The sequence below is a fragment of the Bos mutus genome, chromosome 7 (genome assembly GCF_027580195.1).
Source record: "Bos mutus isolate GX-2022 chromosome 7, NWIPB_WYAK_1.1, whole genome shotgun sequence".
Lineage (NCBI taxonomy): Eukaryota > Metazoa > Chordata > Mammalia > Artiodactyla > Bovidae > Bos > Bos mutus.
The window spans coordinates 21511914-21529120 of record NC_091623.1 but is presented as its reverse complement, the minus strand read 5'-3'; the positions used below and the strand labels follow the sequence as shown (position 1 = coordinate 21529120).

The following is a 17207-nucleotide window of genomic DNA, read 5'->3' as shown; positions in this document are numbered from 1 at the left end:
AAGTTTGTGATTAGGGGTTTATTCATCTGCCTGGCTCTATGTTAAAAGTTTTTATAACTTATAATTCGATCCAGCTTGTAATATAACTATTGGTCACAAAAATATTCCAGCTGTATGTCCATATTTAAAATCCTTTTTTGTATCCCAGAGGGAAATGCCATAGACATTTATCGAGAAATGGTTCTCCTACCTAAAACCACCTTTAATATAACAGAGAAAATGAAAAACCTGGATGCCATACTCATGGAAACAGAAACCTGAATAAAATCAAAGGCTAAAATATAAGCTTATCCAAATGCCTGCACCTCGTCAATACTGTGGAACACAGAATACTTGCCCTACAGGATGTTAAATTTAAGAACAGTGATGATTCAAAGGATGCTAAGTGATGGGACTTTAACTTTTTGAAAAGAATAAGCTACTGATAATATAAAGTTAGAAGGCCACCTCAACAAAAGTAAATTTGTTTCTACTTTTAATGTAAAATCTACATTTCCCTTCCTCTTAGTAGAAAACGTTTTATAGTCCAAAATTTGCTAAAACCTCATGATTTCAAATATGAACAGCAGACCTTTATGTGTAGGAAACTCTAGATCTGCGTGCTTATCTTTCAGCAGTACCTACTATCCCCCAAGGGCAACTAATAAGTTGATGTACACTATGCATATCTGTGCAGGCAAAATCGGACTGCGTGTAAATCGATACTGCTCTTTGAAATTATTAACAGTTTCATGATTGTTCACGTGCTTTGTCCACTTACTGATTTAAAAATTTATGAAAACATCTTATGCTTACATATTGCAAAATGCCCAATTCACAAGCTTACAAATCTTAAGGAATATTTTGTAATTTTAGCACTGGTTGACCCAAATCTAGAATACTGCTTTTCAGTTTTTTCCAGTTTTAACTACTATGCTCCTGTTCTATCACTTCAGTCTTTTTTAATTGTTAAAAAAAAAAACAAACTGTTGGATAACAATAAATGTACACAATAAATATCTTTAGTAATAAATGTACAAACTTTTGGTGCAAATCCTAAATAAATATTTATATTTATAAACATTAAAAAACAGAATAAAAAAACCTAAAATTCATAGGAATAGTCTAGTTCATCAGGCAATATTTTATACATTCTTAGGCACCTCTAAGCCAATTATTATCCTTTTATAACTTTATTTAAAATAGAATACAAAGTGGGAAAGCTCAGAAAGGGTGAGATTCTTGCTTATTTATATCCTCTCTCCATGTCCATTAATAAATTATACATTACCTAACAATATCTCTGTTAGCCTGACATGGGAATTTAGAATATTATACATTTAGCCATCACCACTGCACGTTCATTTGGTAGATGCCTATAAAATGTCTGAAGTACAACCAAAAACTGCTAATATGTCTGTGACTAACATACCTGTCTATCTGCAAATTCAAGAATCCCATGAGACGGCTTAAAGTCTTCCAGGCCAGCACTGTCCACTGTTGCTTTCCAATAAACCTTTACTGCCCCAAAGCTTCCAGCCAGCCGAACTACAGGAATTTGAAGAACGTTCAGGGGTGGAGGCACCTCATAGGCAGTAATAACTCCAACATCCTTTAAGTAAAGAATATGTAAGTTAAAATGCAAGACAAAAGTAACTCTTACAATTCATCACTATTTAAATTTATTATCTCTACTACTAGTTCTTATACTTTACTCTTCAAATTAATAGCTGGATATAAGTATGCATATTCAGTCTTCAGAACTCTTACATTTAAATGTATTATAAATAAACTTGCTTAATCCCTTGGTCTAGCTCAAAGAGAGCTTAAGAATTAGTCTATAAGAAAAACTTTGAGAGATATTTATTAATATCTACAATAAAAGTAAATTATTTTTCAGAAAATACGGGACACTGGCCCAATCAGCAGGTGCAAGCTTTTGTATTACTATAAGTATGTGAAAGTTCATCTCACTCTGGTAACGTGGAACTTAAAAATTCCTCTGGGATCATCATTTTCTTCAATCATTATCTCAGCCATTTCCAGCCCCGGCCTTCGCACACTGGGCTGTCCTGCAGAGAAGTCAGAGTTCACCAGGCGCACCTCCATGATGCTGACAATAAAGCCTTCCTCCAGCTCGGGAACATCATCCTAGGTGCCAAGAACCAAGGGAGAAGAGAGAGAGACGGGGTCTTATTTTTTAAAACACATTCAATTTGCAATGGAAATGTAATATTTTTCAGTAAAAAAATGACATCCACAGGAATAGGCTGCTCTACCACACACACACAAAAATATTCCTTTTTTATGTTTTAATACATTTCTATTGACAACCTCAGAATCTAAGGGGATATTTAAGCATATGGATGATGTTACCCAATGGAAGCCACACACTCATGAGCAAGTAAAATAAATTTAAAAAAAAATCTATCCTACAATTTTGACCACATACTATTGAATATGTTCTATATATATGACAGTCCCTCAATTTAGGAGAAGGTGGTAAATGCTTCATACATCTTAAAAATGAAAGTTCTACACTTTAAAAAATCTAATTATAATCTTATATTTTAATTAACTTTAAAAAATTGTTATCTTATTTTTCAATAGGTAATAAAAAAATTTCAAAAGCTAGAACACTTAGTGAAAATGAAAGGAAGTCTCTGTTCTATCCTCATGTCTTTCCAGAATGTCCTCTCCATAAGCCACTATTATCTAATACCATGAATACCACTATTAATAACACTATATTATACAATATTATATTCACTCAATAATATGATTACAATTAATATTATATAGTACACAATATAAAGATAATATTTAATTATATATTAGTGATAACACTATTAACCAATTTCAGTCTCCTTTCCTTCATTACAGATGTATATACGAAGTGTATACACATTCTCCTTAGACAAAGGAGAGAAAGAGAATGATCTAATCTATCTGAAGACTAATCTTAATTCAAGCAATCATATGAAACTCAAAATAACCAGATGAACTTGGGCATTTTATTCATTCAGTCATTAGTTGAAAACAACTAACAAACCAACAGAATAGAGGATCCAACCAGACATATAATCAATCCAAATTCAACACTTCAAAGTTCATTCCAGCAATATTCCAGTTCAAAAATAAATATAAAAAATGAATTCACTTGTTATTTTTATCTTTATATTATAAAATATTCATTTATTATTAAATATTAGAGGCTTCCCTGGTGGCTCAGTGGTAAAGAATCCACCTGCAAAACAGGAGATGCTGGAGACATAGCTTTAATCCCTAGGTTGGGAAGATCCCCTGGAGAAGGAAATGACAACTAACTCCAGTATTCTTGCCTGGAAAATTCCACAGACAGAGGAGCCTGGTGGACTATAGTGTTGCAAAGACCCAGACCTGACTGAGTGACTGAGCACACATATTAACTATTAGGGTGAGTGGGAGCATTAGAGTACTTACACCTTAATATTCTAAAAGTATATTTTTTAAAGATTTTACCTTTAAGAGCATCACATTTTTATCTTTTATCTTCATTTTCCTTTATTATCATATCATACTCATTGAAGCCTAGACTCACCGGCAAAATGGCAACTTTGACATAAGTTTCTTTTATGTTTTCTTTCATTATTATCATTGTTTCTTGTAGCACATAGTCTTCATTCTCAGTGGCTTGATTATTGATATGCAGTAAGAAATTGGGTTTAGCTACCAACTGAATGGCTATGTCTCCAAGTAATCCTTTATCGCGAACGATTTGTAACTGAAGAGCGGTGACGTTCTCTACGAGACAGACGTGCCTTAAGTAAGTAAACTTTTCTAACAGCTGTTGATGCTATTCTAAGCACTTAGGGTGGAGTGTTCTGACTGTCTCTTCTAGACAGGTAAAGAAAGACAGATAAACAAAGGCAATGTATACTCCCAAGGAATACTTCGTGCTTTTCCCAACCAGTCACCAGAGCTGTGCTGAAATCACCATACACTGCCCACATTAGTTCCCAGTTTTAAACCCTCACTTCTGGGTCTCCCTCACTCTCCTACGCTGCACATGGCATGCCCATTAACAGAACTGCTGAAAATACTAAGAAAGTGCGTACCTGGAGGATGAGCAGAGGGGCTAATGACAAATGCTAAGAAGATTCTTCAAAAACGAAAAATTAAACACACACAGTCATTTAATGACTCATTATTAAAAGAGCAAGTTTGTTCTTTGGCTATCACAGAGCTCAAAGTATCTCACAACACCTATTTCATTTCTTAGATTTTTAAAATTTAATTTGCTAAAAATGAAAAAAAAAAAAAAAAGCATGTCAATCTTCCCTACCAGTCTGTTAGTTTCTAATGACCGAATACCATGTCCGCTTCCAAAACATGTAGCGTGATTTTTGGTACTTACTAGGTGCTATGGTTGCTGAATGGATAACAGATCGTTTTACTTTAAGGCTACTATTTCTGTTCCCATATATACAGACATATAAAGACCTACGTGAATAATTACATGTCATTTTTCTCCATCAGTTATTTAAATGAAAGGTCCTTAAAAGATGTCTGTTTCTATTTGAAAATTTTAGAACCTTCAGATAGCATAGTCTTAATACTGGGATGGTCAAAAGATTCGTTCAGATTCTTCTGTACTGTCTCATGAAAAAACCCAAACAAACATTCTGAGCAACCCAATACATACATATTATATTTAACCTTTTATTTAAATAAGTCAAATGACCTTTATCTATAAAAATCTACTTGTTCTACAATTTATACAAATAGTCAGGCAAAGATGTCAACATGAAACTCAAAGGAAACAGGGAAATAGAAACTGATCAGTCATACTTCACAGAAAAATATTATTCTAATTATTGCTTTGGGTTTAATAATTAACATCTCAAGTACCACATGAATTTCCCTGTGCTGTTGACTGTTTTCTATAACTATTGAAAATCTATACAGGAGAAACTGAGCAAGAAAAGAGAACAGATAGATTAAAAATGAAAAAGAGAAAGTTAAAACAAAAACCAAACACTTCTACTACAATGATTTACTAAAACATTAATATTTCTATTATGACAGTAATATCTCAAAAGTATTTCATACAGCCATAATGACACGATCAGACAATTTAATAAAGACAAATAAAAAGTAAAAAGGATTACGACCTGTCGAACTGAAAAATATCATACAAAAAGAAATTTATATCCCCAGTAAATATTAGAATTAAAATATTCAATAAAACTTATGAGAACCTGAAAATATCTAACAAGATTTACCTTTAGGCTCTGCTACTTTAATGAAGAGAGACTCAGCATGCCAGCCAACCAAGCCATAAGGTGAGTCATTGGGCAGAGTGGTTATCACAGACTTGTTTCTTTTCTGATCAATAGTAGCACCTTTTGATGGGTCCTCAACCCCTTCTGTGATAATACGGATGAGTGTTACAATGACAATCTCTGACAATTCTGGTAGATCATCAGCAAGAACAGTCAGAGTAATTGTAGACAGTGCCTGGCCTTCAGAAAATGAAATCTAAAATTTTAAAGAAAGAGGATTTTATTTATATTTTAGTTATCACTGTGCAGTAAGAATATCAAAGGTTAGATTATCTTTTAATACTGACCATATCTTAAATAAGCAACAACATATGACCCTACAAATCAATCAAATGCCTTTCACATGAGAAAGAGAAGATTTTTAGGAAAAAGAAAAAGTAAACCACTACTAAAACTTAAGCTAATAAATCATGTAACCAAACTGTCCTGTCCTGGAACCTACATTCTTAATGAAACACTGATTACACACTCACTCTCTCTCTCTCTCTCTCTGAAAAGTTAAGTCCTAGGTACCATATATAAAATCTATAAACATTAAATATCTTCCTCTACAAAATTTTTGCTAGGAATGCTACTTCCCTTGCTTAAATTCTGAATGTATTATTTAACAATGATTCAGTCAAAACAGGAGTAGAAAGACAGAGATACAAATCAGAGCAGCTCTCTCCTGTGTCTCCATTATCTGAAGATTCAAAACTGAATTTGCTAAAAGGCACCTGGAGTCCTTTCTGATAGGCTTCTGTCTGTTTCTTGAATGTCATTTCCCTTTGTTCCCCACCTCAGAATTTATTCTCTAGTAATAGGACACAGGACTTCCCTGGTGGCTCAGATAGTAAAGAATCCACCTGCAAGGCAGGAGACTCAGGTTCAGTCCCCGAGTCGATAAGTTCCCCTGGAGTAGGAAATAGCATCCCACTCCAGTATTCTTGCCTGGGAAATTCCATGGACAGAGGAGCCTGGCAGGTTATAGTCCATAGGGTCACAAAGAATCAGACAAGACTGAGCAATTAACACTTACTTACTTACTTATTAATAGGGATACAAACTATTTACAACTATTTAAACTAGCATTACAAGCCTATTTTGCTGGCACTCATCTCTCCACCTAGAGAAGGCACTTCAGGATATAAACTCAAGAGCTTTATTAATAAAATCAGGAGTAAGAACACTACTGCCCTTTGGTCAAATCCATTTTTTAGAAATCAAGTTTTACTGGCAAACAGAAAAGCTCATTTGATCACATATTGTCTATTGCTGCCACGTGCTACAAGGCAAAGCTGACAGCTGGAGAAAAGACCATACAGGCCCTAATGTCTAAAGTATTTACTATCGGATCTTTTACAGAATTTACTCACCTTTGGATAAAATACTTCTCATCCAAACTACAGTCCACACTTAAAGACACTCTTAGGCATTTAAATTAGAAGTAATTTTAATTAAGCTTACATGAGAAATACTAATTGGGGAAATGTAATTCAGAACCTGAGAAATACAACTTAAAAGTTTTTGGTAGTTTGAATACATATTCACTGCAATACAATTTGCCATAATATTCTTAAGACACTTTGCTCCAATCATCTTTCCAATGATGCAGAAATCTAGAAATGATGAACCAGAATAAACACCTACCCTGTTTAGATAAAATTCCACGAGAGGTCTTTTAAAAGCACTCTTCAGAGAAACACTTGGGCAAAATACACAAGAGTAATCTATTAAACCCAAGACAAGTCAAGGAAACAACCCATCCTCCAGTTAGGAACCAAAAGCCCCTTGAACCCTCTCTTTGTGAGTCGCCTACTTCTTTGGCCCATTCTGAGTCCCTCCTCAAACTTGTGTCATGGATGTCTACTACCCTCCAACAGCACATAATGTGATACTCTCCCAGACCCCTTCCTGAGACTTATGTACCTATCCCGCAGCTATTGGGAATAACAGCTTCTGTATTTCTCATAGGAACTGTCCTCAGCCGCAGCACACTATTGTATCCAAAGTTATGCCCCAAAGGGCTTCCCAGGTGGCTCTGTGGTAAAGAATTCACCTGCTAAAGTCGGAGATGCAGGAGACACAGGTTTGAGCCCTGGGTTGGGAAAATCCCTTGGAGAAGGGAATGGCAACCCACTGCAGTGTTATTGCCTGGGAAGTCCCGTGGACAGAGGAGCCTCTCGAGCTACAGTCCAGGCGGTTGCAGGTAGTTAGATGCAGCTGAACACACACGTGTGCCCCCAAAACAGAGGTGATCTGAGACCACGGATGGGTAAATCAGGGCTGCGATATCACACCCCTCCCTCAAGCTGGAAAACAGGAAACTCCACAACTGCTGACCACACAACTCTGGTCTACTTTTCCATACACCTGGCTATTTCACATGTACTTGTTCTCTATTCATAGCTTCTATTCTACCCACATCTCAAAACCACATTTCCAGCTCCACATGCATTGGTTTTATCTTTCTGAGAGTGTAATACACCCATAATCTGGCTGACTAGTGTACTGAATTTCAGAAGGGATAGTGTTTTTACAGGTAGTTTTGATATTACAGGGGCAAAAAGGAAGAATCACTACAATAAAACTAACCTTAACATGTAGCCCTCTCTATGGTGATTAGGAGGAATCCAGTGGTGACATGGTCAAACTCAAGTACTTCACCCATGCCCACCACCCATGGGCAGGGTTTGGTCCCATGTATCAAGAGTAACCACAATTTAAAAGTGACTTTCCTATAATGTTTTAAATTACATACCACTCCTGAGGTAGGAAATATATCACTAATACTTCCGTCAGCTTCCCATGCTACGGTTATACGACCATATGTTCCTTTTAAGCGTTCCACATTCAAGGTTACTAGGCTATCTTGCTCCATTTCTTCCACTTGCTTATATAATGAATTCTGGAAAATAAACAGGAAGCTGCAGAGAGCTATTTGAAATTATCTAGGCAGACTTTTATTTCACGGTAGCATGCATTTGCAAAATTCACAGTACTAAGCAAGATATTAAGTAAAAAACAATAATTTTTAAAATGGTAATGTGGATGACCATGACTGTACTTTAAAACATGCAAGTTTGAATAAGTAAAAGACTAAGTTAAAGTAAATGAAAATGTTAATTTTATAGCTTTTTTTCCCCCAGCTCTATATTTTTCAAGTTTTCTTCAATACACGTACATCATTTTTATACTCAGAAAGCATGCTCATTTTTATAAGCAGTATACACAGCATGTAAGCAGCTTGTAGAACAGCAACGTCATAGGGAAGTCAGCAGAACAGAGAAGGCTTCTTCCTCCCCTACATTAAGCTCTGGCAATCCTTCCAGGTCTTTGCTTCCTGATTGTAAAGTAAAAGTGTTTGGTCTACGTGGTCTGCAAGGTCCCATCCAAACGTAATGACATCATGAGGACCCAGGAGCTCCTTTCTGATCATTGACAAATGTCTCCTATCCTTACACTCATATCCTCTGAAACATTTCCACAGGCTGTGACGCTCCCATGGATAATGTTCCATTAGCCCATGCTCTTTACAACTGTTTTTCCTGCCGGAACGATCCCTCTCCCTCCTGTTAAAATCCCCTACTCCTCGGCTCACCTATACTTCTGAGCCTCTTTTCTTTGTTCCAGACTGATTTTTGCATCTCTCTGACTGGAACTTTCTTTGCCCAAAGCCTGCAACTTCTAGTGCGGCCATTTAACGAACTTTTCCTCAAAATTAATACTCCAAAGAATCTCTTCTTAAATAACCCTGCTTCCTCCATAGGCAATACAGAGAGAATACAAAGACTTTAAAAAACCTTCCCAGTAAGGTTTTTCCTGTTTCTTTACTAAATCTGAAAAAAAAACTCCATTCATTTCTCAAATGAAATTAAAAAATTTCATTTAAGCTTATGAAAGCTTCTAGTTAGAATGCTAATTTGAGAAGATATCCAACCCTATGGCAATATTTTACACAGCATCTCAACACACTGTTACACAGTAATAAAATCCTGCTCAAGGCGATCAAACATTCCTACAGAAAGCGCTTTGATTTTAAAATATGCGTATAATTTCTTCACAAAAGACAATGCTTTTTAAAAAAAATAAAGAAAATGCCATTTCAAAAAAGAAGCCTTTCTCTGGTTTCACACCGTCTATTAACAAGGATTGGTAAAATGAGGATTTAATATAGCCAGAAAATATTCAAGAAATTGTCAGCATCTTCTTCAGTCCCGTCTTGGAATGAGGTTGCCCAGACACAAGAGGCCTGTACTGAGGGACTTGACTGAGTGGACTGAAGAAACCCAGGATTCTGTCTATTGGCAAGGATCACACCACAGTGATGTGATAGCTTTGAAGCAATTATGAAACAAGTTTCACAAACAGAGGTCTATGCTTAGGCAGTTGAGGAACACAATAAGACTCCCCAACTGCAGCATGACCTGGGGGGAGAGGATGAGGCTGAGCGGCAGAGCATGTGGGTTCCTGCCCCAGGAGCTACGGTTCCATCCTCTAAACTTGTATAAGACCCAGAGAAGCCCATGGGAGTCTTCTGTTTCCTCTCCTGCATAATGACAGGTTCACAGGAAGCACCGACTGTGTGGCAGGCGCTTTTCTGGTTCCGGGAAAGCTGCAAAGAAAGTGGTGTGCGCGCTCTATGCTCTTGTAGGTATGCATGCTAAATGCTTCCAGTCACGTCCAACTCTTTGCAACCCCATGGACCGTAGCCTAGCAGGCTCCTCTGTCCCTAGGATTCTCCAGGAAGAATACTGGAGCGGGTTGCCATGCCCTCCTCCAGGGGATCTTCCTGGCCCAGGGATCGAACCCGTGTCTCTTATGCCTCCTGCACTGGATGTAGGTTCTTGACCTCTAGCACCACTTGGGGAGTCCCTCATGCTCTTAAATATTAGCGGAAAAAAAAACAAAACAGACAAACTAGGCTGTTCTAAGTGCCATAAGGAAGATTAAGGTGAAATAAAAAGCAATAGACTACTGGTGGGAGTCACATTTTTCAATCACAAAAGGCCTTTCTCGTAAGATGGCATTTCAGCAGAGAGGAAATAAAGTGAGGGAACAAGTCATGTGAACACCTGGTCAGGAAGGAGGGTGTCTTCTTTCTTGCTAACCCTCCCACAGCCCATGTCTTAGGGTTACTCTGTTCTACACAGCAGCCACGTGCCACATGAAATGGCACCTTTCTTTAAGAATAAAAAATGCCCACTGGATTTGAAGACAAAATATGAAAAAAGGGATGTCAAATATTTCCTAAGTAATTCTATGTTGACTACATGTTGAAACAACAGTATTTCAAATATATTGGGTTAAATAAAACATGAAAACTGACTTCACGTATTTCTTTTTACTTTTCTAATGGGGATTCTAGAAAACTCAGAATTACCCAGGGGCTCATATTATAATTCTGTTGGGCAGAACTGCCTCAGAGGAAGCTGACCTGCCTTTGGCTTCAGAAATGGACAAGCTGGGTAACAGAGTGATCCCACAACCTGTGGAAGCATTAGTAAGTTCAAAACTCCTTATTTTATCCCCCCAAACTGCTCCTTCTACAAAGGTTGTGTCTTGGTGAAAGGCACATTCATGCTCCTTATGGCTTTACCATTTTCTGCTGAATTGCTCATTTCTGCTCTAGTCTCCTACCTTGTCTACTTCAGTCCTTGCCCACGTACAACCTAGTCTCAATTCTATGAACATAATTCCTTTAAAGTGTGAGTTAGATCACGCTCTACTTGAATGAATAAATGACTAAGTGAGTGAGCTTGTCACCCCAGCTCTGGTCAATGAGACATACAAAGAGGCATTTGGGAAACGTCTTTCTTACACCAAGAGCCACATAAAGCATCTCTCTTCTACAACTGGACATGAACAAACATGGACAAGAAAGCAGCAGCCTTAACAACAGCATCAGCTTTCAAACAACAAAACGAAAGATAAGCTTTGTGTTGGCAAAGTAGAGAAGCGAAAAGAATCTGAACCACGGTGACAGAGCAGAGCAACCAAGCAACTCCAAGCCCACCTTCTCTGTAGGCATACCCTAGGCGTTTATATCAGCTTCTGTCAGGGTTTCCTCACTTGCAGAGTATTTTAAAAAAACACACAAGATAGCTGCAGCTGTAACTCTAACTAAGAAATCAGGATACATTTTGCAAATAGGACCAAATGATGCAAAATGAAGAGGGACCTTTTCCTCACTGGCATAGGAAGCTGAAGGGCCTCCCAGGCGGCTCAGTGGTAAAGAATCTGCCTGCCAATGAAGGAGATGTAAGAGGTGCAGTTTTGATCCCTGGTTTGGGAAGACCCCTGGAGAAGGAAATGACAACCAACTCCAAGATTCTTGCCTGGAAAATCCCATGGACAGAGGAGCCTGGTGGGCTACAGTCCATGGGGTCGCAAAGAGTCGGACATGACTGAGTAACTAAGCAACAAAAGGATGTGAAGTCTGGGTGTGGAAGTCGACCTGGGAAGAACTGCACAGGTCTCTTTCCTCAGGAAAGAGCATGTCCATATGAACAACACACATGTAATTATAAACATCTCTCTCTCATAAAGAAGCAACAAAGGCATAAATGGACAGCAATGTATTTGCAGGTGATGAGTGTGACAAGACACAGCGTATAGTGTACTGGAATCTGCTTCACCATTACCCTCTGGAAACAAGGGTAACAGCAGAGCCAAACTCCTGGACTAAGGCCAGCTAGTACCATTCAAATTCAACCTTACAAAGAAGATCAGTAGCAAAACAAGGTCAAGTCAAGGTGACTCAGGGTCCACTGTGCCAGTCTATACATTTCAATCATCAGTAGAATTCACCTTTTAATGCAGAGTCGGGGTGAAGTGGGAAAGGGAGCAAAAGAGTGGCTTAAGACACTCAAAATATGAATCACTGAGTGCTGATAGCAGCTAAAAAGTAATACCGTGAATAAACCATTTGCCTTCTAAGTGTGGGATCTTTACCTGAGCAAATCCAACAACTCCATAGGCATCATCATTAGACAGAATAGTTATTTGTACATAACCATTAATACCAATCTCTGCTCCTCCTTTGGGATTTTTAAGCTGAACTCTGAAGGATTCGTCTTCCTCCGGAACTGTATCATCGAGGACATTTACCGCTATTATAGCTTCTTTGTCTCCAGGCTCAAATATCAATTCACCTGAACTAGCATAAGAAGTACATATGAAATAAGTCTATTGCAACAAATTAAAACCATATAAATGGTAGAGTAATCATAAAATTCTCATAATGTTGATTACTACTAAAAGTGCACAGAAATCATATTTCATTAGTAAAATTTTAATCCAAAACATAATTAATAGTAATTAACCTGGAAGAATAAATATTAGAAATACAGATAATAAGCAAACTTCTGGTTTATAAACAGCTTGTATATTTTGTGTATTTTTCCATCACTACATAAAGACTTAAAAATGAGTGCCATACAAAATTATGGTGAGATAAAGACATTCAACATCAAATGTTGGACCTACCTAGGAATAAAGTCAGACTGGCTTGAGACATAGGCTAGCTCATATATATGTGAGTGGGTGGCTCCTGCAAGAGCAATTAAATTTTTGCTTGAATTAAGGGACTTCACTGTAACAAAGGCTGCATCATAAGCAGATGGTGCTTCAAGAAGAAAAGAGAAGTGATTCAGCTCTGAATTCCAGCAGTAAAGCGCAGACACAGCTTGGCCAAGAAGAAGTAAGTGGACTGCAGGAAGGAAAGAAAAGGGAACCAGAATGAAAAGTGAATGTCAACTCACAGGCTCCCAACACTGGTATAGCAACAAAACTCTCCCACCTCCCAAAGCCACATTTAGATTGCTGAAGTAACTGAATACGGTACAATTTCTGAAACAACTGGATATAAACAATAATTTTAAAACACTGTGAAACAACCAAGTCAGTCTGACAATGTACCCACAACCCACTTAATTTGTTTAAAAAATCAAAAGCTAATAAAACCCAAATGGATTTTAAACTCTTGCAGTCACCTTAGTATGTATTTATTGAATAGCACTGAAAGATACTTTCTAAAGTGAACAAGATTGGTAATTCTACCACTGAATGTTTCATTTTTGCATTTTCCTTTCCAGTGAATCCATATGAATTCACAATTGACAAATTATAAATAGTCTAAATGTGAGAAAACTTAATTAAACAGCTTAATGATATATTTATAATATAGCAATCCAGATGTATAATTTTATATACAGATACTAGACTACTAATATTAAAATATATTTAATTATTCCCCTCCTTTGGATGTTTACTTTTGTTTTCTCTTTGTCAATATTAACTAGAGACAGGGGTAATCATTTTATTTTCATCTGATAAATTCTTAAAGGTGCCCTAAGGATATTAGCAACTTTATGATCTTTGATTATATTCTGTATTCAATAAATACCAATATATTCAGTATACTCTGCCAATGCTTTTTGAAATGCTGATAGGAAAGCATTCTCTTAATAGTTCAAAGCAATGGCATATAATTATATCTACAAAAGTTAGGAGCAGAAGGGGGCTCACTACACTGTATATACCATTCAGCAATCTTCAGACTTAAAACTGGGAAGAAAAGTCAGAAACATGCACAAATTCCAATACTTGGAAAAACACACTGGAATAAGAAGATATCATATAAGATTGACTATGCATTAAAATAGCACACAGAACCAAAAACATGGGTCTTTCTACAGTTGTAGCCAATAGGTTAAAATGGAAAACCCCATATCCTCATTATTAAATATCAAGAACTATTGATCATGTTTATCTATGGTAATTAAATTAACTACTATTTCAGTTTAGTATATGTTACATAGTAAAGATCAAGAAAGGTTATTAATAAACTTTCATTTTAAACTAATCAAATATTTTTCATAAAGCTTTGTAAAATGGTACACAGTCAGTAAAGAGCAATCTCCTCAGATGAATCACAACCTCTCTCAAGTTTAACTGATTTTATAGTCTAACCAGAATCATAAACTGAAGTGTTCTGAATATCACTGATTATGTAGCTTAACCCTTAGAGATACACCCTATTCAAATCCTTGCAATCTCATTAGAATGACAAGGCAGCAAATAGATAATCAGACATTCAGAGCAGGAAATATACAGGCTCAAATCTACATATATGTATGCAGGGAGTACTTTCTCAGAAAATAGACATGCATATTTGTTTAAGATTATGATATTGGACAGAGAATTTATAAAGAAAAAAATATTCTTAAATCTCTACCTACTCCAGGGAACAGAATTTTAACTAGTACTGATTACAGAATTCTCTTCCATAAGAAAGAAAAAATATCCCAAAGGAAGGCAATTGGATAAGATTATTTAAAAAGTGCATGTGGACAAAGAGAAGTTCCATGACTAAAGCCAACAGGAACTAAAGAGCCTCTTGATGAAAGTGAAAGAGGAGAGTGGAAAAACTTAAAACTCAACATTCAAAAAACAAAGATCATGGCATCCAGTCCCATCACTTCATGGCAAATAGATGGGCAAACAATGGAAACAGTGACAGACTTTATTTTCTTGAGCTCTAAAATCACTGCAGATGGTGACTGCAGCCACGAAATTAAAAGATGCTTGCTCCTTGGAAGAAAAGCTATGACCAAACTAAACAGCATATTGAAAAGCAGAGACTTTTACTTTACTTTACTTTACTTTACTTTTTACTTTACTGGCAAATGTTCGTAGAATCAAAGCTATGGTTTTTCCAGTAGTCATGTATGGATGTGAGAGCTGGACCATAAAGAAAGCTGAGTGCCAAAGAATTGATGCTTTTAAACTATGGTGTTGAGAAGACTCTAGAGAGTCCCTTGGACTGCAAGGAGATCCAACCAGTCCATCCTAAAGGAAATCAGTCCTGAATATTCACTGGAAGGACTGATGCTGAAACTTAAACTCCAATACTTTGGCCACCTGATGTGAAGAACTGACTCATTAGAAAAGACCCTGATGCTGGGAAAGATTGAAGGCAGGAGAAGGGGACGACAGAGGATGAGATGGCTGGATGGCATCACCGACTCATGGACATGAGTTTGAGCAAGCTCCGGGAGTTGGTGATGGACAGGAAAGCCTGACGTGCTGCAGCCAATGGGGTCGCCAAGAGTCGGACATGACTGAGCAAATGAACTGAGGGCTCTTTCTTGGCATTCACGCCCTTACCTACCCCCGTATGTAATCAACCGCCAGCTCCCACATCTTGTGAGACAGCTTCTGAATTAATCTACTTCTCTGACTTTGACCTGGATCACCTACCGCTTTCCAAGCTCCAACATTCAAGATCTTTATTGTGAATTGTGATAAGAGCCCCCAGCTTGTCTTCTCTTACCAGCCTCTACGCTTTCTCCCATTGGCAATCCACACTCCATTTTGAAAACACACACACACACACACACACACACTCACTCACTCTCACACACAACCTCTGCCTCATTGTCTGTCTTCCTCTTTCTCTCTCTCTGCACCCTTCTCTTTTTCATCTCCTCACCGCATTCTCAGAAAAGGCACCCTAATACTTACCAGATAGAAACAATAACCCTTTAAGTCCCTATGGCCTATCTGATTTCATCCTCAGTTACACCCTGGACCACTCTCCCCTCACTGCCACACTGCCGTCTTCCAGGTCCTTTCCCAGACACTGACCTTTTTACCCACACTGCTCCTTTTGTCTAGAGCCTGCCTTATGCTCAAATCTTTGTCTCATCAACCCCTACTCATCCTATAGTTCACAAGTAAATGTTTCTTCCTTAAGAAAGCATTCTGGGCATCCCTTAGACTAGGTCATTCATCTTTGTATTATGCAAGTTATTTTTTTAATGGTGGTTATCTGAAATGGCAACCCACTCCAGTACTCTTGCCTGGAAAATTCCATGGACAGAGGAGCCTTGTAGGCTACAGTCCATGGGGTTGCAAAGAGTCGGACACGACTGAGCGACTTCACTTCACTTCATCTGTTTGTAGCCAAAAACTTAACTTGTGTGATTATATATAATGGCCCTTCTTCCCTAATAGATGTTAAAACTTCTTCAGGGCAAGAACTATACCTGATTTTGCTTATCCCTGTCTTCTCGGGGTTTACCACTGTGCTGGGCACATAACTGGCACTAAGAAATATCTATTAAATAATGAAGGAAAACAGGGAGAAGGGGAAGTTAGGTTTATATGTCTTGGCAGTCTTTGTCATACTCATTTTTCCTTTCATTTAAAGAATTCAGTCACTAATCTCTGTCAAGTCATTAACCAGAATAAATATGTAATCCTCCGAGTCATGGCTGCAATCTAATACTTTTAATAAAATATTTGACATGTTCAAAATAAGAAAGTCCTTGTATATTATTTAATGCATAATTTTAGCTTTCAGGAGATCTATAATAAGCCATTCTAAATAATTACCTATAATCTTTTCATACTTCTGCATCCTCAAGTCACAGAAACAAAAGAAAGAAAGAGACCTCACAATGGTCCCTTAACAAGCCTCTGGCAGAATTTTTCACAAATTCTTTTAGAAAGTGTGCCTATTCTATTTTTTTAAGTCTTTAAAGGGAATTCTGTAACTTCAATTAAAGGCCCATTCAGGCAGCACTCTTCATCCTTAAACACATTCATTAGGCAACTTTTTGAATCATAATAAGTAGCTCAAGATGTAGTTAGTCCACTTGAAATCTTGAGGTCTGAGAAAAGTAAAAAAAAAAAAAATGATAAAGGCACAAAATCAAAGGACAAGCAGACAAAAACTAAACAAATATATGATGGAAGATATGGAATTTATTCAGTTAGTCGATTGTTGAGTGAGTGAGAAGAAAGTCAGAGGTGGCTGTCACAGAATAGCTTCGTAGACCGACAGGCTGTCAGAGGCTGACAGTGTAAAGGGAAGGTATTTAAGAAAAGCGTGAGCAGAGTGGAGACAGACAGGGGGGC

The 17207-nt window shown here is 37.3% G+C and overlaps 1 protein-coding gene across 1 annotated transcript in view; it reads right to left on the bottom strand.

Annotated features, from left to right (window-relative positions):
* ADGRV1 (adhesion G protein-coupled receptor V1) overlaps positions 1 to 17207 on the bottom strand; it is a 542489-nt gene that overhangs the window by 367621 nt on the left and 157661 nt on the right. The window contains 7 exon segments of the mRNA XM_070373127.1: positions 1412 to 1591; positions 1954 to 2130; positions 3560 to 3762; positions 5244 to 5499; positions 8044 to 8190; positions 12237 to 12441; positions 12771 to 12993. Coding sequence (XP_070229228.1) covers positions 1412 to 1591; positions 1954 to 2130; positions 3560 to 3762; positions 5244 to 5499; positions 8044 to 8190; positions 12237 to 12441; positions 12771 to 12993 — 1391 coding nt within the window.